This window comes from Parasteatoda tepidariorum, chromosome 8 (assembly GCF_982258835.1).
Source record: "Parasteatoda tepidariorum strain Cologne lab strain chromosome 8, Ptep-v5.0, whole genome shotgun sequence".
Taxonomy (NCBI): Eukaryota; Metazoa; Arthropoda; class Arachnida; order Araneae; family Theridiidae; genus Parasteatoda; species Parasteatoda tepidariorum.
The window spans coordinates 111,417,130-111,444,965 of record NC_141762.1 but is presented as its reverse complement, the minus strand read 5'-3'; the positions used below and the strand labels follow the sequence as shown (position 1 = coordinate 111,444,965).

The window sequence follows — 27,836 nt, the reverse complement described above, 5'->3', positions numbered from 1 at the left end:
AATGTTTATTCATAATTTTGAATAGTAAAAGGCGTTAAATGCGCCCAAGATAGTTAACTGAATTTTATAAATGAGGCTCACTTTATTATGTATTAGTGACCAGCAATAATTTGCAAGCCAGCAATAATTTGCACAAAAATTCTAGTTTAATGGGGATCTCAATTTTAAGTCATTTTATAAACTGTACAAAAAGCGGAAGAATTTACGAAACCAGAAGAAGTTTGCATTTAATTTTATTACAAAAATATTAGCTAGCCTTAAAAAATGAAGGTTTGAAACACTTTTTTTCATTTTCTTTTTAAATTTAACTTTCAGGTTTTGAAGATATCTTCTATAGTATTTCAAGATTTCCATGTCTCCCACCAAATGTGGTCGTAAATAGGAGGTCACAACATAGAAGTGGTCATTTAAGGAGGTTACACTGCATTCACTTAGAATACAGTGCAACCTCCTAGTGCATGTTATAACTGAAACATAAATATTACACAGCGAAAATATTTTTTAACAACTCTTTTAACAAAGCAAAAATTAAGGACTTTTTTTTGAAAAAATTAAGGATCTTAAAAATAGTATGATTTCTTGTGACAGTTTATCATTGAATATACATATACCAGCAGCAACAATACCAATTATTTACCTTTCTTAAAAGAAAATCCACAAAATAAAAAAATAATAATAAATAATTTTATTACAATATAAGTACTGATATAATTGTATTTATTAACAGGGCTCGCCAAAGTAGGACCAGACAAATTTTGCAAACCTATGTGGTTTATTTTTTTTAAAAAATAAATATTTTCAGATTGCTAAGGGTGAACGACATCTAAGAAACTAATCAAATCCATTTTAATCGATTTCATTGAAATTGAATTGTAAAATTAAGTGCATAAATTAAAATCGCAATTAGGTAGGATTGGAAAGTTTTTGACAATTGACGATTTTATCTGGTTTTAACCGTCATGTCAAAAAATTTTGGCATTGTTTTTGACAATTGTCATATGTAAATCGAATGGCGTTTCCATACACTACGGACTGACGATATGCCGAAATAGATTGGGGTTGAATTAATTGGGAAAACCTTGAATAGAACAATGTGAACTGCGTCTTTCGGCATAATTCATTGTGAAAATCAACATGATAAAGGAAAAATCTCATTTTGGAGAAGGGACAATTAGACACTTTTTAAAAATACTCAACGAAAGAAGTACCTTTAAGGGCTTTAAAAACAAAACAAAAATAAGCACTTTTCATAAACGCAAAGCACCCTGTCATTACACATTGAAATACAATGCAGAAGTTAAAAATCTTACCTGGTCTCACTTGGCAGCTGGTCTGACTCGATGCGTACTTTAATTTCAGAAACAGGTTCCACCACATGTTCACTTCCAGGAATGGTTGCCCGAACATGAATATTCGTAGCTTTACCATCCTCAATATCAATGTCTAATTCAAGTTCAGGTAATGGCAAACGCCAAAACTGAAAATTATTAAACAGGTTTTCGTTGTCCACGTGAAGGTAAACGTGCCCCCTTCTGGAGGCGACGTCCAGAGACTTGCGATGGGCGTGTGGAGAGTGATCGATAGAAAAGTTTCTCCGACCAGGTTTTCTCTTCTGAAAATAACTGTGCGAAAAGGGGGGAGGGTTGAAGTCTGCATCGTAGGTCGGTGTCACGTTGAGTCGGCCGTCCTCTAATACGCATCCAGTTTTACTGGGGTCAGCAAATGAATAGATGAAAGCTCCTAAATTCTGATAGGCGCCAAACTTTACCTGCAAAAATAAATAAAATAGATTTAATTTATAATAATTCAAATTCATTTCAATATTTAAATGCAGGGTTGGCGCAGAAATTTCCCCCCAACAAAATAGTTGCTTTTAGTAGCCAACAGCATGAAATGCATTGCCTAAATAAGAATTTTTCAATAATATGACTTAAATTTTATTTAATGACCTAATTGTTGATACCATGATCCGTTTAGTCAAGTTATGTGGCAAATATGATAATTTTTATATGCATGTTAGTGATCTAGTACTAAATTTTTATATCAAAAAATTAGTATATTTGCAGAAAACTAAATACTTTAAATTACTAGAATTCATTCAAAAAAATAAGTTTCCATTAAAAAAAAACTTTTTTCTAAAACAATTTCCCCTTTATCAATAATTGATTTAGCAAATAAGTATATATATATATTGTAAGAAGTGATTACTCAAATTCGAAATTCGGCGGAGTTTCACAGCAAAAACCATTGAAAAGGAGATTAAGAAATGAAATAGACTTCAAATGGAATCTGTGCGAATGGAAGAGCATTAAAAAATGATGACTCAAATTTGAAATTCAAAAATTGAAATTTTATTTTTAAAGAAAAACGAAGTTTATTGTGTTAAAGTAAAGAAGCTCTTGCGGGTAGAAGGTTGTCAACCCAATTTATGGTAAAAAAAATTAAAAATAATAATTAAAACATCACTAGGAGTACATAAGTCTCCCAATAGTTTCCCTTCCCTGAAAATAGTTGCTTTTTTTAAAAAAGTCTTTTCAGGCAAAAAAAGCTGCCATAGTCTATCCAGGCCAAAAATAGTTGCAAATAGTCACCAGTGGCAACCCTGAAAATGTATGTTTTAAATATTATTGTAAAATGGAGCAGATCTAGAGCTTAATATCTCGCACTGGTTAAGGAATTTTTCTTTTCTTTTTATAAGCATAGAATTTTTAAAAGAAAATTTTTTTAAAAAAAAAAAAAGAAATTCTTTTAATGTGAAAATAACAATATTAGCTTGCCTAAGTACCTTGCTTTTTTAATGACCGCAGGTTATTAACTTATATTTTTTTTCTTGTCAGAATTACTTATCATTAATTTGTTAATAAATCCATAAAAAAATTCTTGAAATTTTTTTTTATTATTTTTTTTAAAAGAAATAATTTAACATTTTGTTAAATTAATACCGCTACATATGGCAGAAATAAGTTTGAAAAAAATTGTATAAAATCTCTTGATAGTTCTGTAACTTTAAATAGATTTTTGGCTAAGGACCATTCATAAACTATGTCACGCTTTTAGGGGAGTTTGTTTCGTTCTTGGGGATTATCCTGTCAAAGCTTGCGAAACTGTGCAAATCCTTTGGTATCATTATAATGAAAAGCAATTTCCAAAATAAACATTCTAAACACATTAAAAAAAAGTAACAGTATATTTCAACATACTAAAGAAAACTAACTCGCATAGTCATGCAGGGTGCGTAGCCAAATCATGCAACATAAAATAAGCACCCTTTAAGCACTTTTCAAGAACTCAAAAATATTTTTACGCACTTTAAAAAAATATCATAATTAGGCAGGGTTGGAAAGTTTTTGAGAATTAACGGTTTTATCTTGATATAACAGTCATGTCAAAAAAAAAAAAACTTTTGGCATTGTTTTTGACAAATGTCAAAAATCATGAAATTTTGAATCGTGTAAAACGAATGGCGCTTTCATACGCTCACGGACTGACAATACGCCGAAATAGATTGGGGTTGAATTAACTGTGAAAACGTTGAATAGAACAATGTGAACTTTGTCTTTTTTGCATAATTCGAAGGAAAGATCAATATAGCAAAGGAAAAATTAAGCACTTTTTAAAAACACCCAATAAAAAAAGCCCCTTTAAAGGCTTTTAAAAAACGAAAATCGAAAATAAGCACCTTTAGCACTTTTTAAAAACGCTACGCACTCTGTCATGGATTACATAGTGAATATGACAAAATTTGCAGTTATTATTGCAGAAGCTGCCTTTCGGCGATAATATCAAGTTTGGTAAAAATGGTCGACAGTACAATTCTTTTTTAAAATTGCGACTGTTTCAAAATTTATTTTTTAAAGTTAAAAATAGTTAATCTAGTCATTGTTATGCTGAAAAAAAGTACTTAAAACATAGTTAAAAACAAATGCAACATCAATCATGAGTAGGGCTGCAAGTTTGTAGCGGGAAAAAAGATCCGAATTTGAGGAAAATTCTGAAAATTAACCCAGATTCTTAACATAAGCAATTTACTAGATAAATGATACAAGACAGAAATTGTGAAAATAATAAAAAAAAAAGCTTAAAAAATACACAAAAGTTACTTTGAAGCAATATTAATATTTAAATGAACAGAATTTTGGTACAAAGTATTGTACATTGTCAGGTTATTCTCATTTATGCTTCATCTTTCATCACTTAATACATTTTTATACTTAGAAATCTATCTTTCTGCTTCCACACTGTCTGTAGGCACCGACAAATATCGTATTGCCAATTTCGGATAGCGTTCGGTCTTTGATATGCAAAACCCGACCAATTTCCCTTCATCAATGCGCAATTCCTTGACCGCTGCTTTGTAACAAGTAATTGCTGTGAAAACTCAAACATACTACATTTCATGTCATCACTACATTCAAACTACTAGTTACAAATGCTTTATCTCCCTCTCATCTAAGAAACTGATCTCTATTTAAGAAATCACAAGAAGCCGTCCAGGAAAAATTGCCTGGATATGTAGAAAGACAGTAGACATTTCATTGCCCAGTGCAATAGCCCTTGTTACAATTTTTCTGTCAAAGATTTGATTTATAACACTTTCCTTCTTTTGTGATTCCAATTTCTTTTGTACTCTTACTGACTTCAGGGGCAATCCTATCAGTCTATCACCCTACCTAAGTGTAGAGAGACCACCTTATGTGACAAGATTGTTATTATCTCTGAGCTATTTTCTTGCTATTTGCTAATTTACAATATTAATATTTTATAATTAGGAATACCGGTATAATAGTTAAAAAAAAAAAAAACCATTACCTATTAATATATAATTATTTTTCTCCAAATTATAAAACGCAGGTAAATATTAAACTACATCATAAGCAAATATTTCTGATGCAAGTGTTTAAATACTACAATACATTTTTAAAAAATAATAATAGTTGTTTAAGATTCAATTTAGTGAAATGATCAGCAACAGCTATTGGAATAGTATTTCCCAATAAAAATCTACTAAAAATAATTTCTGCACAATAATCACAGGAAGCGCGATCAGAATAAGGGATTGGCTCAAAAGCAAAAATACAGCAATTTTACTAAAATGCAGATTTATTTATAAAAACATCAGATTTGATTTAAAAATTAGGAAAAAATCTGGTCAGTTGACAGCTATGTATATAGATATAATTAGGATCTGTGCAGTAATAAAAAGGTTTCTTCTATCATTATAAGCTCAATTCATAAGCATAAAATCAATAAAATTTAAAATCATGCATTTTTGCAACAAAAACTAAGCACTTTTTACAAACCCTGAATAATAAAAAAGCCACCTTTAATGGCTTTTAAAAAACTTAAATCAAAATTAAACACTTTTTAAAAATGTTACGCTGCCTGTTAAAATAAATAATGCTACAGTAAATGAAATAGTTTTAATATACAGGGGTGATTGTGAGCCCAAGTCAAAATTCCGGAAAATTTCTTGAGTTAAAAAAACAAAAACAAAAAAAAACAGTTTAAATTGAAAAAAATTTAAACAAGTTTTTTTTTCTTCCTTTTTCTCAATATTTCTTAGTTTACTTAAAATATATTTAAAATTTTACACATACCTATACCTGGAGAAGTAATTAAAATATACAAATATGTCTTTCTTTCTTGAGTTTAACAACTATTTACTGATAAAAAATTAGTATTAATCATGAATATAAGCTTATAAAGCATCTCTCTGGCTCACCCTTACAAACAAATAAAATGTGTTTTTAAGTTCCACCTTTGAAAATTTGATTTCCGGAAACTTCTGTGATCAATGATTTTTCGAAACGTCTGGACCTTCAATCTCCGGAAACTTCCGGATCACTGTTAACGAAAAATCCGGATTTTTTCCAGAGCACAATCATCCTTAACTATCCCGTATATCCAGTATATTGCGCCACTATTTTTTAAAAGACGAAAATAAGAAACAAAATTCCCAGTTTGTAAAGGAGAAAAAAAAATCAAAATTCCCTGTTATTTTGTGTGAATTTTAAATTCCCTGTATTTTCCAGGTTTTCCCTGTGGAGTGGCAACCCTGAACATGCAATAATTGATATGATAAAAATGAACTTACGTAACAAGAGTTATCAGTCAAGAGATTGAGAAATATATGAGGCAAAACCTCCTTCCTGGTATCTGGCTTTACAGAATTCGCAACATCCACAAATACATCAGCGCAGGCTTTTCTGACACCCCACTTTATGTCATTACACAAATTCAGAAAGGATGGAAGCTGAAATAAACAACAATGGTTTTTTTAAAAAACTTTCTATGCAATAATGAAAGAACTATTCATAGCTGCCAACATGGATAGGAAAAAAACCAGCAGATTTTACGAAATAATAGTAATTTCATTAATTTAATCGATTAATTTTTATAGAACTGCTGACAAATCTTTCGTATGGGGCGAGTCTACCCATTCTACTAAAATGAATGTTACAGGGGTCTGTCTAGGTTTTTCTGAAAGGTACCTATTTTGTGAAAATTTAGACATAATTTGTGAAAAATTAAAAATTATATTAAAAAATCAATAGAAAAACATGGTAAAAATATAGATTTATTGCTTCTTAAGGGATACAAAAGTAAAATTTTAAGAAAAAGCATTTTGTGAAACTACCGTTTTCCCTAAAGTTGAATTTGTGAAACTACCGTTTTACTTGGGGTGATGACGTCACTTCCGTTCCTCCAATACCCCGGCTTACTACTGAATTAAAAACTATAAAATATAAAATTGAACTATAAACTATAAAATTGAATTTGTGAAGGTACCGCTAAACGGTAGTAAATTCGACCTGGACAGACCCCTGTGTTAACATTGTAAATAATCAAATTTTACTATTAAATTGTTATTTTAGTTACTATATAGGATATTTATGAAGTAAAATTCATAACTTTATTATATATTCCATTTTTTTATTCATAAAATAACACAAATTGAGTATTTGATTGATTATCAAATTTTGTTTTTATAATCCTTAACATTATAAAATAAAATTTTTTCTGATTATTGTGGATAAAAATAAATTAAAATTAATATAAATTTACAATTAAATAATTAATAAATAATAATAATTAAAGATTATTAACAAAATCAAAATTCAAACATTGGGAATCATGAAAAATCCTTTTCCCATTCTTTTGGGAGGTGTGATTTTTCATACAATGTTTTCTCGTTGAAGTATAATATTAAATAAAAGAAGTTAATTTTGTAATATAAAAATTGAAAAAATAGGTAAAATAAACATATTTTATATTTACATTTAACCTATAAATTTTCTTATTAATAATAAATTTATCAATGCAGAATTAAAATAGTATACTCAAATTCATTTAAAATGACTTAATTTTAATATAAACAAAGTTCTAAATTATATTATTACGCTTTATTGAAACTAAATACGAATGGGTAGACTCGCCCCGCGAACTCTGGTTTTTTGTTTACAACAGCAAAACTTACATTCTTTTTTTTTTTCATATAAAATTAATGTAATCTTAGTCTTAGATAAGTTTATCACTTAACCAAAGTGAAAATAGTAATAACAATATACTTACGGAGCACCAACTAAAAGTTTGCTGATTTTCAATACAAATCTCTCAAAAGACGTTTGAACAGGTCGGTTAAAAAGACACCAAATAAATAAAAACGGATCAAAGTACTACAGTGCCATCTTCCTTAGAGTCTGAACTAAGTTCTCCGTCGGTAAAATTTTTTTTATTCGCAATTTAAAATAGTGAAAATTAAATAAAACTAAAATGGGTAGACTTGCCTCGGTTTACGGTACTTAAATTTTAAATGTTTTTTTATTATAATAACTCATAATTTTAATACCAATAAGGAAATAATTTATTACTGATAGCTGAAAGATTTTTTTACATTAGTTTAAAAAGGGAATTCTGAATAAAAATAAACAGAAAATGATAGGTATAGCTAAAACTGTTATACTTTGCATCTTAATATTTATTGATTTTAAATTTAAAAAGTAGAGTAAAGAAAGAATTAAAGCAATAAAATAGCTGAGCAAAAAAAGTTTTTTTCTTCTGCAGAATTATATCCTAAAGATACTTTTTTTGTTCATCAGAAAGGAAAGAAATATTCCTGATTTTTCTGTTCTCATTTTAGAATTAAAAAGAAAAAATGCCAATGACTGGCTTGCTTTAGCTAGAATTTTCAATTGATAAAATAAAAATTAATAAATAATAATTCTGAAATCACAGAAGTTTAAAAGATAATTCGCTCTAGAAATGTTTTTTCTTTCATTTTTTGAAAGAACACCGTAATTTTTAAAGAACATGATAAAAACCTTTTACATTTTTAAAAAAACTATTATTTGTACAATAAAATGAAAGATAAACAAAATACAAGTTAAAACCTAATCATAAACCAGTTTCTAGCTCTTTTCAAAAAATTTTTGTCTTTAGAATCAATATTTTTAAATGCAGACAAACATAAAACCTAATAATCCAGTAAAAAGAAATATTCAATAATCTAATGAGATATCTTATTGCAACTGCCAAAAAAGCCCTACAAAAAACCTAGATTTCAATGAGGGCATTCGCTTCAGTTAATAAACACTTTTAATCATTACCAAAGATAATTCAGTAGAATCGACACCCACAACTTTGCAGAGGGTTCCAAAGCCTGCAGCACAAATCTATAATGGAAGTTAAAAACAAAATATTTAAATTCATATTATGAAGTATACGTGGAACAATTCTGAAATTTAAAAAAAAAAAAATTGAAAATGCATTACCTTGCGAATGCCAAATAGTGGATCACAACAAAGATGGACGAATGGTTCTAGAAAAAATTTCACAGTAATTTCTTTTCCAACTAATGGTATCATCTTGCTCATCAGCTGAAAATGAAAAATCAAAATAATTAGTACTATTTTGACCAAACAGACTTTATAATTATAGCTAAGCAGAAAATTTAAGAACTTCCACAAGAAAAGCTTCAAAATCTAGGAAGTAGATGGGCACTATACTTAAAAAACAAAATAAAATTTTTTTTCTTAGTTTTGTAGAGTTAAAACAAAAAAATTCTTTACATTTCACGAAATTTCAATGCCCAATCATACTGCTTTACTTAGTAAAAATATTGCACATCAGAAATGCAAGGAAAAAAAAAATTTTTTTTTAGCAAAATTTACTCTCATGAAACAAATTATATGCAATTGGTAAGAAATTTTCTATCACTGGTTAATAAGAGTAATTTATAGTTAACAAGAGTAATGGTTAAAACAGTTCAATCTTTCTTGTAAATGAGAACAGTAAATCCTTATTTTTAACAATATAAAAAATAATTAAAATGCTAAAGAATTATAACTTTATGAATTACTTATACTTATGAATTATAATGAAACTTTATGCTAAAGAATTATATTGGACATTTTGAATTTTCTGGGGGGGGGGGGGAAGTAGGGTGCGAAGTCAGACTTTCCAACAAGAAAATAAGTACTTCATAATTGATTAAAAAATACTTTTAACCATTTTTTAAAAAATAAATAATTAAGATTTGCAGGAATAAAAATTATTTCTTTCAATTGTTTAAAGTTCTCTTATAAACATAAAATCAACAAAATGCAAAAACATTTTCAGACTTCACATAATTATGATAAAATAACTAGTTTTTGCTGTAAAGAAAATAGCGAAGATCATGTTTTTTTTTTTTTTTTTAAACTTACGATGACAATCGACACAACCGAGGAAAAAAAAAATCTAATTTTGAAAAATAGAAGCACTTTTTAAATCCCAATTTTAAAAAAAAGTAACTCCCAGGGCATTAAAAAAACAAGCATCTTTTAAAAGCGCTACGTAGCCAAAACATTTATTTGGAGAGAAAAGAAAGCCAGCCCTACATAAATGGAAAAAGCTTTTACCAAAATTCCTCAAGAAAACGTCAATTCTATATAAATTAAAATGTTGACAATTTGGTGAGGTGAGACTGGTATCTTCTTTAATGATGAACTCTCCAGTTGAAGTTCCGCTCATCAAAGCTGGCTGTGATATGAAGCATAAATCTCTAACATGTCACAGCCACTTTGACAACCAGAAACACAACCACAACTTCTTCTTGATGATGAATACTTCAATGCATTCACACTCATCAAAGCAGCTGTGATATGAAATATTATTTCAACACACATATAACAGCCACCTTGAGAGAGGGGACACACGCACACATCTTCTTCAACCGCTGCTGCTACACACAAAAGTCAAATACATGTTAGAGCACAACATAAATATTACATAGCTTTAGTTCCAGGGAGGGTACGGATTTGTGTTCACATGATTTTTAGATCATGTGAATACAAATTGTGATGCAAGATTTTCAAATAGTGAGAGATCATTAAGGCAGAAAAAAGGGCAGGGTGCAAAAGTTTAAAAAAAGAGGCATTATTATTCTAAAAAGATAATAATTTCTTTCTATGGGCTTTACACGTTCTATTAAAAAAACATTGTCAATTTCTTTTTCTACTTTACTAAATGTACCAAAGCACTCATATTAATAACTAATTTTTATTAATAAATCAACATATATATATCAATTAGCTTAGTAATTTATTTAAAATGCATGCATATATTAATAAAATAATAAATGGGTCTTTTTAAGTGTCTGTAGTTATGATTTAATGATAGTGAAGTAACTGCAAACTTTCAAAGACAAGTGCAACAAGGGGATGTGATGGCAATTTTTCCTTTCCCATATAAATCTATGTATTGACAGCAATGACGAACTAAATAAAAAGGGTTGAGGAAAGAAAGGGCAAAAAGGGTATGGAGTCTATTACATCAGGACACTAATTTACTTTAGGGGCAACAGGGTGGATTCTTTTGACTAAAAGGGCAGCAGGGTGCTGCGCCCTGTTTACCCTGCCTAGAAAGAGCTCTGATTAAGGGTTAAAATAGCCCAAGTCCATGAATTTTTGGAATATCAATGAAAACCATGACTTTCCATAATTTTTTCTAGGTGTTCAGACACCCTGTTACATACATTTCTCTGACTTAGACATAGAATAATTACGTCGGGATCGCTACGTCATTTCTCTGAGAGTTGTAACCAGAATGTTTACCAGACAATTTTAATTTCTTTAAAAATAAAAAAAATTACAGTGAGATAGGATATTTAAAATAAGATAGATCATATAAGAGAATTAAAATTTTCCAATAAATATTAGCATGGCTTCTTGAAATACAACTTTTGCCAATAAGAGTTTGGTTTTCGTGAAGTGAATCCGACTCTGAGTGAAAAAAAGAAAAATTTCATCAAATAAAATAAAAATCACATTGGGTCACATTTTTTTTTTTACTGGATAAATGAAATAATCTACAACGATCCAAAGCATTTATCATTTAATTACAAACAGATCGAAAAACTGCATTATCTCCCAGAATAAATGTGTTTATGATTTCAAAACAAGAATAAAACTTCAAGCAATACACTATTTACTTAAGAGTTTCCTTTGTTTATAATCTTTCAGAAAAAAGAAAATGCACATTTCTTAGTTAGTAAAACTTTTAAATGAGCTCTAAATTAAGAGGCTAGTTTGACATTAGAGAAAATATTACTACATTAAGAAAAATTATGTTACACATAAAGTATGCAAAAATATCTGCAAACTCTGCTCTTTCTGAGGAATGTGATATAATTACAAAAAAAAAAAACAATACTTCTTATTCATAACTGGTTTAAGTAGTTATCTTTCCATTAAGCAGGGAATGAAGAAAAGCTTTGTAATGAGAGAAAAATTTAGTACTAATATCGTTCTGAAAGATATTTTTAATAGTAGCAAATACATTTGTTACTAAATTAAAGTAACAGAAGCTCCTTCTATTTACAAAAAAAGAAGCCTTCATCTATAGAATAGAATATAACATATATTTTTTAATTATAAATGTAAGAATTTTTAAAAAATCTAAATCTAGAATTTTGCATATTTTAATATTTTTGGCAATATTCTTCTGTTCCTTAAAAAAAATTGCACAGTTAACCTTTTTAAATCTTTACTATCTAGGAATTGCTTTTTATAATATAAATCTGAAATTCTAGCTAAAGCTAGTCTTAGCAAAAAAGATTTTTTAATTCTCAAAAGAATGTAGGAAAAATAATTACGAACAATTATTCCACAAGAAAGGCATTTTTTAAAAATATAATTCTGCAGAAAGGGGGAAAAGTTTGGTAGAAAATTCATTAAAAAACTCTGCTGATTAAAAAAAGCCCCAAGTCGCTTTGCTTCCTGAATAAAAACTCTGTCAACTCGGTAATGTTTTGCAACTTGTTGCTATTATTCTGCCATGGAGAAGAGATCCAACGTGCTAAAATTGTAGATTAATTTAGAATCAATTTTCCAGACATAAGGTGCATAGCCAAATCTTTCAACAAAAAATAAGCACCTTTCAAGCACTCAAAAAAATATTTTTAAGCCCTATATACATTAACAAAATGCAAAATAATTTTCAAAGATTTTACATGATCATGATAAAATAACTCGCTCCAGACAAAAAACTCTTTTCTTGATTACATTAGCTACAATAAAAAGATCAAAATATTTTTCGGTTTGATTCAAGAGGGTGGAAAATGAAGCCCGAAATTGAGAATATCTTACAAAATGCAGTAGAGTTGAACACAAGAGTGCTAGAATCTTACCCAACCTAGCTTAGATTCAGCTGTATTTCATCAAACATGTAAAATTATGGATGCTTTCATGTGACGCGAGCCGACGGCACACCGAAATGGATTGTGGTAAGGTAGAATAGAACAATGTGAAAAGCACGCTTTTGCATAATACATGACAAAAACAGACAATGCATAGCTGCCAACATTGATCGGGAAAAAAACCCCAGTAGTTTTAAGAAATAATATCAATTTCATGATAATTGTTGCTTAATGCACTAAATATTTTACGCATACGGAATTTCATTGTCATCAAAATAGAAAATCTGCAATATTTTCCAGCTATGTTTGACACTAAACATACTTAAAATGTTACGTATATTCATAATTTCAAATATAAATGGGCATTTCATTAATCAGAGATGGTTAAAAATTCTATTTCAATAGGGATTTTTTTAGGAAACTTAATCCATTTTTGGGAATTTTCTAAAATGTACAAGAACAAAGAGAATTTCAAGTAAACCAGTAGAAACTGGAAAAATCCAGTAGAGTTGGTAGAAAAGGGAAAATGAACCACTTTTTTAAAAGCACCCAATAAAACAAGCACCTTTAACGGAGATCGAAATCATCAGGGGTCTGTTTAGAAGAAATTTGAGTCCGTTAACGGACCCTTCACAAATTTGTTTATCTTCATTATTGTTTTGTTAATCAAATAAACCCTTCCTAGGAAGTGGGGGGGGGAGGATGACAGATGTAAACGAACTAAATTTTGTCTTCGACAGACGCTTCTTCCTTTATTCGTCCAAAATGAATATTCTGCGTTCAGCAGTATAGGCTAAATACCAAATATTTATATGATGCATCCCTAATTTAGTAGCTGCCATTGCTGTTTATTTTTTAAAATATAATTTTTTTAATTATATATTTACAGTGTTGAGCATCATCTTGTATGTCTTTATAATTTAAACACTCCTTGCAAACGTTTTTTTGCAATAACAGGACCCTATTTGCACACATTCACAAAAGCAGAACCCTGGTTGAAAGAATGTGACTCAACTTTATTTCATATTCACAAATTACGAGTCATTTTTTCACAATTTTACAAAAAACGGACCTTTCACAAAATGTCTGGACAGACCCCTGATCAAGCACCTTTTAAAAATGAGGCATTCATCTTACTACCACAAAAAATGATCATGTTATACAGGGCTGCCACTGGATGAAAAAAAGAAAAATAGTTGAATTAGTTGCATCATACATGAAAAAAAGTCTCCTAAATAGTCTCCAAGATATATAAAATAGTTGCTAACATCATATCCTCCTCTTAACATAATTTTAATTATTTGTGCTGTAATAGCATAAAATTCAAATAACATGCAGTTAGATACTCATATTTTATAAAAAAAATGTACATTTATTTGTGGATTTGCCAACAATACATTCTTTCACATTACGCATAAAAACAGGGAGTTTTATTTTTATCTGTTACAGAACAGTTGAATTTGAAACTTGAATTTCCTTTCTCTGTTCTAATTTGCTTAGTTTAGACATTTAAAAAACAATAATAAATATTGCAATTTAACTATGTTTTATTTTTCACAACTGACACATTTCCAAATTTTAATGCTTATCAAAAAAATTACGATCACTACTCGACAAAACGAATATCCCCATGTACTTTTTTTTCTATTCTAAATAGCTCCAAAAAAATTTACAACACATTTTGTGTAATTAAAGACAATTTTTCTAATTTTGCTACTTCGTTCAAATTAAAAGAGGGGAAAAAACTCAATCCTCAGAGATATTACAAAAGCTTTCTGAAGCAGGAGGAGCATTCACGTAGTGCGAATTCCAATTCCATCAGTCTGATAGGTTAAATATGTGTGTCATACTTTTGACATCAAACAGTGAGAAATAATAAAGTTGGGATAAAACGAAAGCGCGGCAAAAAAAAGTGGGGGAAGGGGGAAACTCATGAAGCTATTCTTCATTTTAGTCGCTTTGGCTTAAGAAAGGCGCCGATTTCATGCAAATTAGTTGTTTTTACTCATATTTCTACTAAAATAGTCGCCATAGTTGCTACTGCTTTAAAATAGTCGTTTTAGTCTCCAATGGCAGCCCTGTGTTATACATCCCTGCACTAGCAATTGAAAAAGAATGTACAAAACAATTACTTACAATGCAGGATGGTTGAAGGAGATGCAGAAGAACCTATGAGATGCGCATCAAATGTGGCTGTGATATGATATAGAGAAACAACACATTTCACAGAGCACATTCGACGACATCGCAGAGGGTGGTGGTTAAGAGAGAGAGAGAGAGCCTGTGTGGGTGTGTGCCACTTTCCGTCAAAGACAAGGTAGTGAGATGAAACTATTTACACATCTCACTACCCATGTCTTTCACAGAACAAAAGCATTCTGACCTCCTGTTAGAAGAAAAAGGAGAGGGCAAATAAGAAAACTTACTGAAACATCTTCTATCCTGAGTTCTTCCAAGTTAATTTCGCACGAGACCAATTGAGCCACCAAAGGGCAGATCCACTCCACCAGTTGAGCTGCAAAATTAGTTGAGAAGTTTTACAAAGCAATTGAGCGTCAGAAACACTTCATACAAGAACAATTGATCAGGGTGCGTAAAAAATATGAAGGAAAAAAAAATCACATTTTTGGAAAGGGAAAATTTAGCATTTTTTAAAAACACCTAATGAGAAAAGCACTTAGAAGGGCTCTTAAAAAACAAAAATCGAAAACAAGCACCTTTAAAAAACACTATGCACCATACCATTTAAAGTGAGCCCAGACAGTTCACTAATACAAGCTTTGATTATAATACAAATGTTAAAACTTACACTGTTCAATTAAATTTTTTTCAAGCAGCACTAACAATGCAGATTGGCCAGCCCTCCGTATCTAAGAAAGATATGGTGAAAAAGTTTAAGACACAGGATATTAGAAAGAAAATAAATAAAAAAATATTTATCATGACATACCATCAATTGAATATCAGTCAACAACTTCACGGTATAAGGCATCAACTGCTGCCGAATGACGATGCGAAGATTTGGCTCGCTTTGACAATAGGATGCGATGGAGGGAATGTGTTGCATCAGTTCAAATTGCACCATCGCTTCTGAAATTTTTTTAAAAGATAAATAAATTGAAGAAATAATTTTATAAACAATTTTAGATGGAAGAAATTCTTCAAACCTACAAATTACGGGGGAAAAAAAGTCAATTGGTGTAAGTGGGCTTGCACACGTCAAGGACCCCACTGAGCTATGCTGGTGGTAGAGTTGTTACTGGGCAGACCAATATACATAACTACAACATGGATAACTAAAAATCCAATAGAGCGCTGATTATCTGAACTGCTTGGGACAAAACGCGGTTCGGATAATGAAAACTTGGGATAATCGGAAAGTTATTTAAAACATAGTTTAAAGCAGGGTTGGCTTTTTGCCGACAGAAGCTGGTTTTTGCCATGCCAGGGGTAGAAACTGGTTATAACCGGCCAAAACTGACAGGAACTAAAAATACATCTATATTAGTTCTAGCAATTGCTTAATGAGAATTGTTTAAGTAAACTGAAAAATGTAACTCCATATAACTGTAACAAACTTTTTAATTCATTGTTTGTAAATGTATATGATTTTGTTTACATTAATTATAAAGAGTGCAGTAAATCAAATATTTATATAAAACAAATCGGATCCATTTCCTGAAACTTATTTTTCCTGTCAAGTTTTGACAACTACCCCAGCTGCTACTTGGTGGTCCAGTTTTAAAAAATATACAATAGATGAAAGTTTCACAAATCTTGCTTGTTCCTTGATGGCAATGCCTGCTAGTTCTGCTGGACTTAAGAGAATCTTCTCAAATTTCTTGCTCGTGCATAGGCAAATTGAGAAACTGCTTAGGTTTAGAAACTGCATCAGAAATTGTCTTTTGTTATAGATTACTGCAGAGTGCAAACAATGCAATATTTGATTTTGAATGGTGATAATTTTATAAATGAATTGTACTTTGTTTAACATTGAATTGTTTTGCCTATGAATTATCCATTGTATGTCAATCTCAGTACTTACTTTTATGTCATTTTCTGAATTCCTGCCACAAATGTGGCAGAAAAGGGTTTCTGCCATGCCGGTTTTAACCGGTTTCTACCAGTGGTTTTAACCACTTCGGCAGAAACTTGCCAACCTTGGTTTAAATGATCGTTATTTATGCACTAACTTCTCTTCACACTTTTTCCAGGCTTAGGACTGGCAGTACTATCTAAAATAGCTCTGGCATGTTTAAAAGTATATATTTTTTCTAATTTTAAAACATTTTTTTAATAACATTTCAGCTTTTTATAGTTTTTTTTGTCAATGATTGATTTTACCACATTTTTCTTTATTTTCCATTGCAAAAGAAATCCAGCAAAGACTTTTCTTTCAAAGATGCTCTTTTTTGAGCAGCCTTATTTTTTAAAAATAAGTCAACTGAACTGGATCAACACTATTTTGACGTTCTAAACCAGGGGTTTCCAACTTTAACAATTAAAAACACCAGTCAAATGGTGAGTCGCAACTTTATCAAAATTTTATATAAGACTCTTCAATGTTTAAAGGAACATTAAATATTACTGTCAGACTTTTATCAAGTTACACAAAACAAGAGAATTGAATTACAAGTTAAAATAAGAAGTAATTTTTTCAAAAACATTTAATTGCATATTAAAAAATTCTGGCTACAATAGCTTTAATGTGCCAAGATATAAAACTTAAAAAAGTATTTAAAACCCATTTAGATTTTTTTATGCAAATTGTCCTTAAAAAACGACAACTAATATATTTAGTGCAACAGCATAGCACTGAAAATTGGAACCCAGCGTTTTCACTACAGCGCGAAGAACGCAAGAATCTCGCATATTTTTTCTCGCAACGAAAAATGACAAGCGCGAGAAGTTCGTGTACTCTATTAATAAATTTCAAAATGCTCGAATTTTGGAAAAAATTTCGTCTTTTGCCATTTCGAATAAAATCCGTTTTACTTTTTTTCCTTGATCTTTCATTATTTTGAACATTGGTCCTTGTTATCTAGCTTCCCTATTTACCAGTATTGTTCAGAACCTGTGCGAACAGCAGAGCACCACCCCCCTGAACCCCTTCAGAACACATTTCTCTGCAACCATGTGTTCACCGTAGGTAAGGTTTCTCCATGTAAGACGTTTACATTTTTTGTGCATGAATGTAAGATGGACAAATACCTTGTTAAGGCGACATCTTCTACTCCGTAGAGGACAAATGAAAATGAAACAAATGAAAAATGACGGTCAAAACGAAACAAATACGGATATTTTTCAGCCAAATAAATATAATAGCTGATGAACAAGTAGATATAGAACAAAGAAAATCCCCCCCCAGTCTATTCGTGTTTTTTTAATATTTAGAAATCTCACCCTGGTATTTGAGAAAGGGTGAGAAATTCTCTCCCATTCTTTTTCTGTAATAAAAACACTGGAAGCATAACATAACTGAAATTATATTCAAAAGATCAAGTATAGTAATAACAAAAGTCACCTTCATCTTCACTCAGTTTACACATGACTGAAATGACAGATTGTAATTCTTTTTCATCAGAACCAGCTTGCTGTAGGGATTCCAAAATTTTTCTGGCTGCCATTTGCCTGCAATTACATCAATACTTTAAGATTAAATAAATGTCTCACACATTAACATAAAATTCCATTATAAGTTTTAAAAAAATATTTCAATTCAAAAACCTCAGGAATGGAAATTAAGATATTTCAGTTACACTTTTAATGCATTAATGTCAATCAAATAAAATACATCACAATATGGAATAAAATTAGGATTTTTTTTGGCAATAATTTTGTTATTTATTAAAAAAATAGCAAAATGCACATGATTGCATTTCTGTGGAGGGAAAGTGCAGATTGGCTCACTATTTTTAACTTGCAATGTAAATGTGTGGAAATTAGGATCTGCTCTTTTTTGTTTGTTTGTCAGAACATGGTTAATAATTGCTTAACATATGGGTGCACAACTTGCCGTCTGCTGGCCAATTGAGGTCGACCAACTGTGTGGCCTGCGGGAACTTCTGAACACAATAAATTGGCTTTTGTTTAAACATAAATTTTCATAAATTAAAATATTAAATCCAATTTATATCACTCCAAAATGCTCATATTATTTGTACTTCCATTTGCACTTGGTTAGAATTTATATCTCCCCCTCCCAATATTTATGTGCATATGTATATATATTTAATAAAATAATTATTTTGAAAAATGGAAATTTTTTTTAAAAAATATTAATTTTTTAAATTTTAAATAAATTTAAATAATTAAAATTATTTAATTTTCAGCAAATATGTTATTAAGTTCACTTATAAAAATATTTAGTGCTTTGGACATTAATATTTATATAAAAATTACCACACTTGCCGCTAACATAACTCAATATGCGTGCGGACAGTCACTCAAAAAGGTTGTGCACCCCTCCCTAGCTTAACAAATTATATATTGTCGCATAATGCTTATGATAGAAGAGCACTATCTTTTATAGTAAAGGCGGCCTATTATCACAGCAGTTAGATTAAAGAAGAGACATACACTTATTTAGTCATGCAGGTGGCAAATAACATAATTTTTAAACGTAAGGGTTCAAAGCACTTCATTTCTTTTATAAAAAAAATTAGATAGATATTTGTAGAAAATTAAGTACTGCTAATTATTAGAATTAATCTTAAAAATGAAAACAATTGATACTTTTTCAACAAAAAAAAAATATATAAACAATGGGAAAAAAACTTGAACAAAAGCCTTTACAGTACCAAATAAGATTCGAAATAAAATACTACAGATATTATTTCGATTCCTTGAAATAATAGAGGTTCCATGAGTTTAAAGTAGAAAATGCTTATTTCTTAAAAAAAAAAAAAAAATCACAAAAGCAATAAAAACAAGATAAATTACTAACAGTGGGTACTTTAAAAATTAGCGTTTTGTATTTTTCATGGTACTAAAATATTGGTATTCAGGGTATCTACGAAATTTCAGATTTCCAAATACATGACTTAACGAAGTTACTATTTTCTCCGACAATAACACAACAATAAATTTAAAAACCATTATAATTACATTAATTGAAATGATAGGTACAACCAAAACTGTTATACTCTTCATCTTCATAGATTTTAAATTTAAAAAACAGTATAAAAAAAAAAGAGTTGGATCAATAAAATAGCTGGAAAAAAAATACAAAAGCAAATATTTTTTTTCCTTCTTTTTTTCTGCAGAATTATATTCTAAAGATACTTTTCTTGTTCATGGGAAAAGAAAAAAATACTTCTGATTTCTCTGTTCTCATTTCCGAATAATAATATTAAAAAATATCGCCTATGACTTGCTTGCTTCAGTTATAATTTTAAAAATTTATAAAATAAAATAAGTAAATAATAAAAATTCTGAAATCACAGAAGCCTAAAAGATAATTTGTTCTAGAAATAATGTTTTTTTTTTCTTCTTTCATTTCTTTGAAAGAACAGGATAATTCTTAAAGAACAGGATCAAAACATTTTATATTTTAACAAAATATGACTGTGGGGGATGGGTGAGGATTTTGTTACAAATTCAGATATTCAGAACACCCTGTAATGGGGGGGGGGGGGGAATTCCATTTTTCGAGGATCTACATCCATGACTTTCCATGATTTAAAAAAAAAAAAGTTTAAATCATGACAAATTTTGCTCAATACTAAAATTCATGACTTTCCAGGTGCGGGGATACCCATCCTGGTATTCTAAATACCACATAAAAATTCATAGTGCAAACTTTAAAAAAAAAAAAAAAAAAGAAAAAGAGGAAAATAACTTATATTTACCATTAAATATCAAAAAGTGGTTATTTATATTAAAAAAGCTAATAGAAATTTGTGCTGTAATAACATCGTAAATAAACAAACGGGATAGTCTAAATAACAAGGATGTCGCAAAAACTGCTGAAAAAATACTTGATGCTTTCTCTGAATGATGGGCTTTATTTTTTTTTTTCGGGGGGGGGGGGGATTTAAATAGATTTAATAAAGAATAATTTAAAATTGTATCTTTTACAAAAATAATAAATAGTTAAATTGTAAATTCACAAAATTTATTACGAAATAGAAAAACTGGCATCAGTAATTTCTAAGATCTTTGATAGAGGACTATAGATCTAATTTCATGAGCTGAGAAGAAAAGGACTATAGATCTAATTTTATGAACTGAGAACAGTCTTTTCAGTTACTTGAGTAGGCAAAAAAACTGTTACTTCTTTCTACTTTTCAGGATATTTTTGAATAAGGATCAGTTGTCTTCCTTAAGAAATTTTATATGTATTTATTAATTTTTTCTGCTTTAGTATTTCTAATATTATTTGAACGTCTCAAAATCTCTAACTCATCATAGGAAGAGAATGAGAAACCGCAGTCCCGTGGCGACATTCGTGCAGAAAGATTTCTCATTCGGGAAGAAAAAATTTTGATTATCTTTTCAGCAAAAATGTTTGACATTTTATTCAGGGTTGCCACTCAAATCTGGAAAAAAAATTCCCTGTGTTTTCCCTGTACTATTATACACAATATATTAAAAGGAAACAACAATTACTGTGCTCTTTTGTGAGCTATATAGGGCTAACTATATTTATTAGTTTTAATTGGTGGGAAAACAGCTGAACATATTTAAATAATGTTATAGTAAGTGAAATAGTTTAGTATAGCTGAAATATCATGGCTAAATATCCCATAGATTACGCTTTGAGTGGGTAACATTTCTTAAAAGACAAAAATAAGAAACAAAATTCCCTGTATTTTCCCAGTTTGCAAGGAAAAAAATCAAAATTCCCTGCATTTTAGGTGATTTTTAAATTCCCTGTATTTTCCAGGTTTTCCCTGTTCTCCATGTAGAGTGGCAACCCTGTTATTACAAAAAAATAAAAACACGCATTTAGTAACCCCCTTTTTTTCTGAGTCTGATTCTCGTGATTTTGTCGACGATATTTTTTCGATAGATACTGCTACGAATTTCAAAATTTTTTTAAAATTTATTTTTTCTTAATATGATTTACAAAAAGCAAATGATTAGTGTGCTTTCCCCCTACAAAATGCAAGAATATCTATACTATTAGAATAAAGAAAAGTATCACATATTTAATTGAAAAAAATTATTTGATCCGAAAAGTTTTTTTTTTAAAAGTTGACGCGACTGTGACTTGACTTTAGTAACATATATAATTGAAGGGTCTGTCTAGGTTTTTCTGAGAGGTACCTATTTTGTGAAAATTTAGACATAATTTGTGAAAAATTAAATCTAAAAATCCAACACAAAAATATGGCAAGAATATGGATGTATCATTTTTTAAGGAAAACAAAAATAAAATTTTAAGAAAAAGTATTTTGTGAAACTACAGTTTTTCCTAAAATTAAATTTGTGAAACTACCGTTTTTTCTAAAGTTGAATTTGTGAAGGTACCGCTAAACGGTAGTAAATTTGGTCTGGACAGACCCCTGTATTTGTAGTTTTTAAAAGAATCCTGCAGAAAGATAGTAAAAAGTAATAGAGAGGTACGTCGCAGAAAGCAAAAATAATTCTACTACAGGGGTCTGCAGTCTGACTCCAATTGTTCTGAGAATCTTTTCATTCTCTGTGAATCTTTTTCTGTTATGTTGAATATAACACAAATAACTTAATAAATATATCACATATCCATTTATTTGTTACTTTAAAACTCCCTGAAGCCTAGAGTGAGACCTTAAATTTAGTTTTATAAATTATTACCATTTCAATAAGTTTTAATTATGTTTAATAAACATGCTTGTTTATTTAAGAATTATGTAATGTCATATTAATTTTGAATTCTTTTTTTTAATTGAAAATTATGAACAGCAATCTTTAACACTATGCAAACTGTACATTCTAAAATTATTTTGTATAAGTAACTGTAACTAAAAAAAAAATTTAGGAAGGGAATTTTAAATACAACCCCTGCTAGATATATAAAAAGAAAAAAAAATGTGTAACAATTTCAACAAAGAATAACTTGCAGGGGTCTGTCCTGACATTTTGTGAAAGGTCCTGTTTATGTAAAATTGTGAAAAAACTATTCATAATTTTGAATATAAAATAAGCGTTAAGTCACATTCTTTCAACCAGGGTCCTGCTTCTGTGAATTTGTGCAAATAGGGTCCTGTTATTGCAAAACACCTGTTAAGTTTTTAAATAGGAAATAGATACAAGATTCAGCTAAAAATTGCTGCTACTAAATTAGAGAGGCAACATACAAATATTTGGTATTTAGCCCATACTGCTCAACACAGAATATTCATTTTGGACGAATAATGGAAACAAAATCACTTACATTTTTAATAATTTCAATTGACATTTTTTAAATAACACAACTTAGTAATGTATCCCTTTTAATGTGCTACGCATTAAGAAAACTTAAACAATTCTTAAATTTATAATATTTTATTTAAAAAATTGCCAGAAATAAATTTTTATTCACATAATATTCTATTAATTTTATGAATAAATATAAATTGATCAACTATTTATTCACAAAAAAATTATGATTTAACATTAATAAGAATGCGCACACGATGTTTGTAAAAGTAGAAATATTTTCTTAGAATACTACATTTGGAATTTAAACTTAGGGTAACTTAATTTGTCTGGAACCATCTTTCCCCCCCCCCCCGGAAGGGTTTATTTGATTAACAAAACAATAATGAAGATAAACAAATATGTGAAGGGTCCGATTAAAAGATCAAGGGTGAATTTTGTGAAGGGTTCATTAAAGGACCAAAATTTCTTCAAAGGGGAAAAAAAATTTTAAAAAGCGTAGTGATGTTTCCCTGGGGTGGCTAAGAGCTATACCATGGGACGGGTCCCTTTCTGTGATTTTTCTCTATGCTTCTAGCGGTTTCTGTCCAGAAGTTTCCAAAACTTGGCGATTATTCTGCCACAGATCATGATACAGAAATCTCCCCCTATAAAAAAAATACCTGAATTCTGCCAAGAATAATTTAGGAAAAATAAATTATGAATTCTCATAAATTTTTTTTTCACATACATTAATTTACACCCCCATTGATAGTGTTGATTGAAAATAGATAGCATTTGATTCATCTAGCAGTTAAAACATAACATAATGAACATTATAATAATTCATTATGATTAAATTTGTTACGAAGTAATAAAAGTTATTACATATCAAGACTTTTTTTGCTGGATTTTAATCAAAATTCAATGTTTTTAAAATTAAACCAACTTAGCATGAAAGACTTACGATTCTTTCTATATACTTTAATTTAAAAAAATATACTGTTAGGTATTTAAAAAATATTACTTTTAAGGCCAAATTCAAGGAAAAAAAAACTTTTCAAACTTTCTTTTATTTCTCTTTATTACCTTATTCATTTGCTTTTTTGAAGGAGCTAACAGAAAAAAAAATTTATCAAATAAGTCTATTATACTTAATATCATACATGTATATAAATAAAAAAAAAAGTGCTTTGCTAAGAAAAAAATTTATAGTTAGAACTATAAAGGAGAATTTAAAGTTACTAATCAAGGTAGAGGTTTTATCTTAACAGCGAAGTCCACCAGCGACGTTACTGATAAGATTAAAAAAATTTTTGCCCTTGAGATTAAATAACCCAACACGTTCACAAATGCAACAAAATTCACTTTCTAAATCCATTATTAACACTCATATCAATAAAATTGAATAGCCAATACTAATCCAAGAGATAATAACTATTGCGAATTTGAAATAGAACGAACGAAAGAACAATTTACATGAATAATGTATGGAGCATCCATCCCCAATGGCATTCACCTCTTATCAACTAACTGAACGGTTCGTGATGTTCGTTCTGCGATTAAAGGAAAATCTTTTGCAAAAATAAAAGATGAAAATTTGATCAGACGATAATAAATAGTTATTAAATAAAAAATAAATTCAAACGATATTAAAAAAAGTTTTTTTTTCCATTTAAATGGAAGTATTTGAAAGTAACGTTTCAAGAGGCAGACTTCTTCTATGCCCGTGATTGTACAAAAAGTTAAATTGAATATTTTTATTGATGTTTTTATAATCATGAAACTATAAGAATCTTAGGATTTAAAGATGGGCGATACCAATTTTAACTATAAACCCCATCTTTCAGAGAAGACTACACTCGGCAAGGGGCGGCCCCGAACTTGGAGTCGGCGCATTAGGAGAAGAATTTTAGAGAAAGCATCCACACCATGCCACAGTCATGGCCGCCAGCCATTTCATTTATACGCAACAACCAAGAGAGAAATTTACGAGTACTTACCAGCATATATTTTGGCTCCATCACGATGGACGAATTCTAAAATCTCGACATGTCATACACCCCATCATTCGAATTTCTAAAATATTTATAATTAAGTCCATTATTTTTGCACGAACAGTTTCTTGAAAATCCCACTTAGTCCGGCCTGGCACTCTTTCCGTTGAACTGCTCGCATTGGCATTTTGCCAAAAAATTCCTATCACCCCTATCAGCGCCTCCTTTCGGTACTTTCCTCAACTTCAATACGGTTTGTAACAGTACGACGACACGCGCGTAATCAATGAAATCTGAGGATAAAGTGCCGCCTACTTGAATATTTTCACGTCATATTTTCGCACAATGAAATCATGTTTCTATTTCCAAAAACACGCATTTTAATAACGAAAGGTTTGTAAGCAAAATCTTAGATGATGCTGGCTTTGGAAAAATAAAACGTAGGAACTTGGAAGTAGTAGTATGAGGGGAAAAAAAAAACATTAGTAAATGACGTCAGTCCTGGCGCTGACAGCTTTGCCCCGCCTCACGACCTTCCTAAAAAAAATCAGAAGGATTTCCCGCCAAAAAGTAAAAGCCCGCCATTTCTTCCCGATTTCCCATGAAGAAAGAAAAAATAGTCTTTATCTGAGAGAGTTACTAATTTACTAGATTTCTTTGTTTTTAAAACACCTATACTAACAATAAACTAGCAATATTATGATTCATGCAGTTGGTAAATCCTTTTTCAACCGTAATGTTTACACAATTGGCACACCATTTTTACTGAAAATTTTTCTGTACGTTACAGATCACGTAATACTAAATACGTAAATTCAAATAATAATGGGGAGTAAAAGCAAGTTAATTCGTGGGAAAATAACTGTACATTCTACAGGCTAATTTAAATTAAATTTCTATACCAATATTATATTTAAGATAAAATTTTTTGAAAAAAAAAATATACCTTTTTATATCCATAAAAATGTAATAATATTGTACATATGCTTAAATTTGAATTTTGTTCATTAAGGGGAATTTAATAGCCCGAATTAGGAAGTATTTAGCAATGCAATGTACTTATTGTTCTCACGCATTTAATATATATATATATATATATATATATATAAGCTGAAACATTGAGAAAAATGGAAAATAATAAAAAAAAATGACAAGAGAAGAAAATTATAACAAATATTTTTCAAAAGCATCTAAAAAAATATAATTTTTGATATCTAAAAAAAAAAAAAAAAACATTAAAAATCCGGAAAACAAAGAAAAGATATAATCTCTTCATCAGCCCACAGGGTTATATCCGCAAAAATGAGTGCAGTTTTTAGTTCGGTTTTGTTTTTATCGTGCTACATATATACATATATTGTATATATATATATACATAATTTTTTTCCTGTTTTTTTTTTTGTATTTTTAACTTATTTCTAAGTCATAAGAGCAGATTTTATAAAAACACTAGCTGAATACTTGTTCATAGCACAGATTTAACAAAATGTAAATAATAAATAAATCAGAATTAATTACAGGGTATCTGCAACGTTTTAGATTTTCAAATCCATGACTAATTCCAAGAATTTTTCATGACTTAACAAAAACACAACAATAAATTTAAAAAAAAAGGCATTATAATAACATTAATTGAAATGATAGGCATAATCAAAACTGTTATACTCTGTATCTTCATATTTAAAGATTTTAAATTTAAAAAACAGAGTTAAGAAAGTAGTTAAAGCAATAAAATAGCTGGAAAAAATACAAAAGCAACTATTTTCTTTCCTGCAGAATTAAATTCTTAAGTTACTTTTCTTGTTCTGTACTCCTGATTTTTATGTTCTCATTTCGGAATAAAAAAATTCGGCAATGACTAGCTTGCCTCAGCTAGAATAATAATAATAATAATAAAAATAATAATAATAATAAAAATTCTGAAATCACAGAAGTTTAAAAGATAATTCGCTCTAGAAATAATGATCTTTTCTTCATTTTTTGAAAGAACACCATAAATTTTAATGAACATGAAGAAAAAATTTTTTATTTTAATAAAACAAGACAGTGAGTGGGGATTTTATTACTAATTCTGATATTCGGAACACCATGAAATTGGGGGAATTCCATTTTAAAAATTACATTTTTCGGTGATCTAACTCTATGATTTGCCATTAATTTTTTTTCTTTTTTTAAATGGTTAAAATCATGACATTTCATGAAAAAAAAATTTTCAATAAAAAATTCATGACTTTCCATGATTTTTAAGGACTTTCGAGGTGCACGAATACGCTGTAATTAACACTATGCAAGCACGCAAAAGCCATTAAAATGAAAAAATTTCAAATATGTTTAATAATAATTTGTTGCTCTTCCGGTCACTTTATGTTATTAAACTAAGGCAAAACTAGAAATGCAACTCTAGAAGTTCAGCTCACCCAATAAAATTTTATATTGATGAGCTTTTATTTAAAGTTAACTATACTTAGTATTAATGGTCACGGAAAATATTAGACTAATAAATAGCGGCTAGCACATAATCTAGTCAATCGGATAAAGTTATGCTTTAGTAAACTGATTTTCCAATAATTATGAAAGAACTTGCAATACATTTTGTGAGTTTTGATCATACGGAGTTGCTAGGTAGCAAACATCATGCACTTAAATATATTTGAAGAAAGTAGCGGGAATTTATAACTATGTCAAATGTTTAAATTTATATAGAAAAATCATTTACGCAAAAGTCTTTCCATATATATATATATATATATATATATATATATATATATATATATATATATATATATATATATATATATATAAATAAAAGTTCAAAATGAAGATAAAACAAAGAAAAATTA

At 29.3% G+C, this 27,836-nt stretch overlaps 1 protein-coding gene across 3 annotated transcripts in view; it reads right to left on the bottom strand.

Annotated features, from left to right (window-relative positions):
* LOC107445964 (serine/threonine-protein phosphatase 4 regulatory subunit 1) overlaps positions 1–27,836 on the bottom strand; it is a 99,066-nt gene that overhangs the window by 24,049 nt on the left and 47,181 nt on the right. The window contains exons 1-9 of one of the 3 annotated variants that reach the window (XM_087149338.1): positions 25,003–25,534; positions 18,201–18,307; positions 15,627–15,766; positions 15,486–15,546; positions 15,103–15,191; positions 8,772–8,876; positions 8,607–8,672; positions 6,095–6,253; positions 1,311–1,768 (exon numbers count right to left, since the gene is read on the bottom strand). In XM_087149338.1, the coding sequence (XP_087005464.1) occupies positions 1,311–1,768; positions 6,095–6,253; positions 8,607–8,672; positions 8,772–8,876; positions 15,103–15,191; positions 15,486–15,546; positions 15,627–15,766; positions 18,201–18,303 (1,181 nt within the window). In that variant the 5' untranslated portion in view covers positions 18,304–18,307; positions 25,003–25,534. Of the gene's footprint in view, positions 1–1,310; positions 1,769–6,094; positions 6,254–8,606; positions 8,673–8,771; positions 8,877–15,102; positions 15,192–15,485; positions 15,547–15,626; positions 15,767–18,200; positions 18,308–24,478; positions 24,514–25,002; positions 25,535–27,836 lie in introns of those variants that run through there. The other 2 variants (XM_087149337.1, XM_087149336.1) reach the window with 2 other exon arrangements.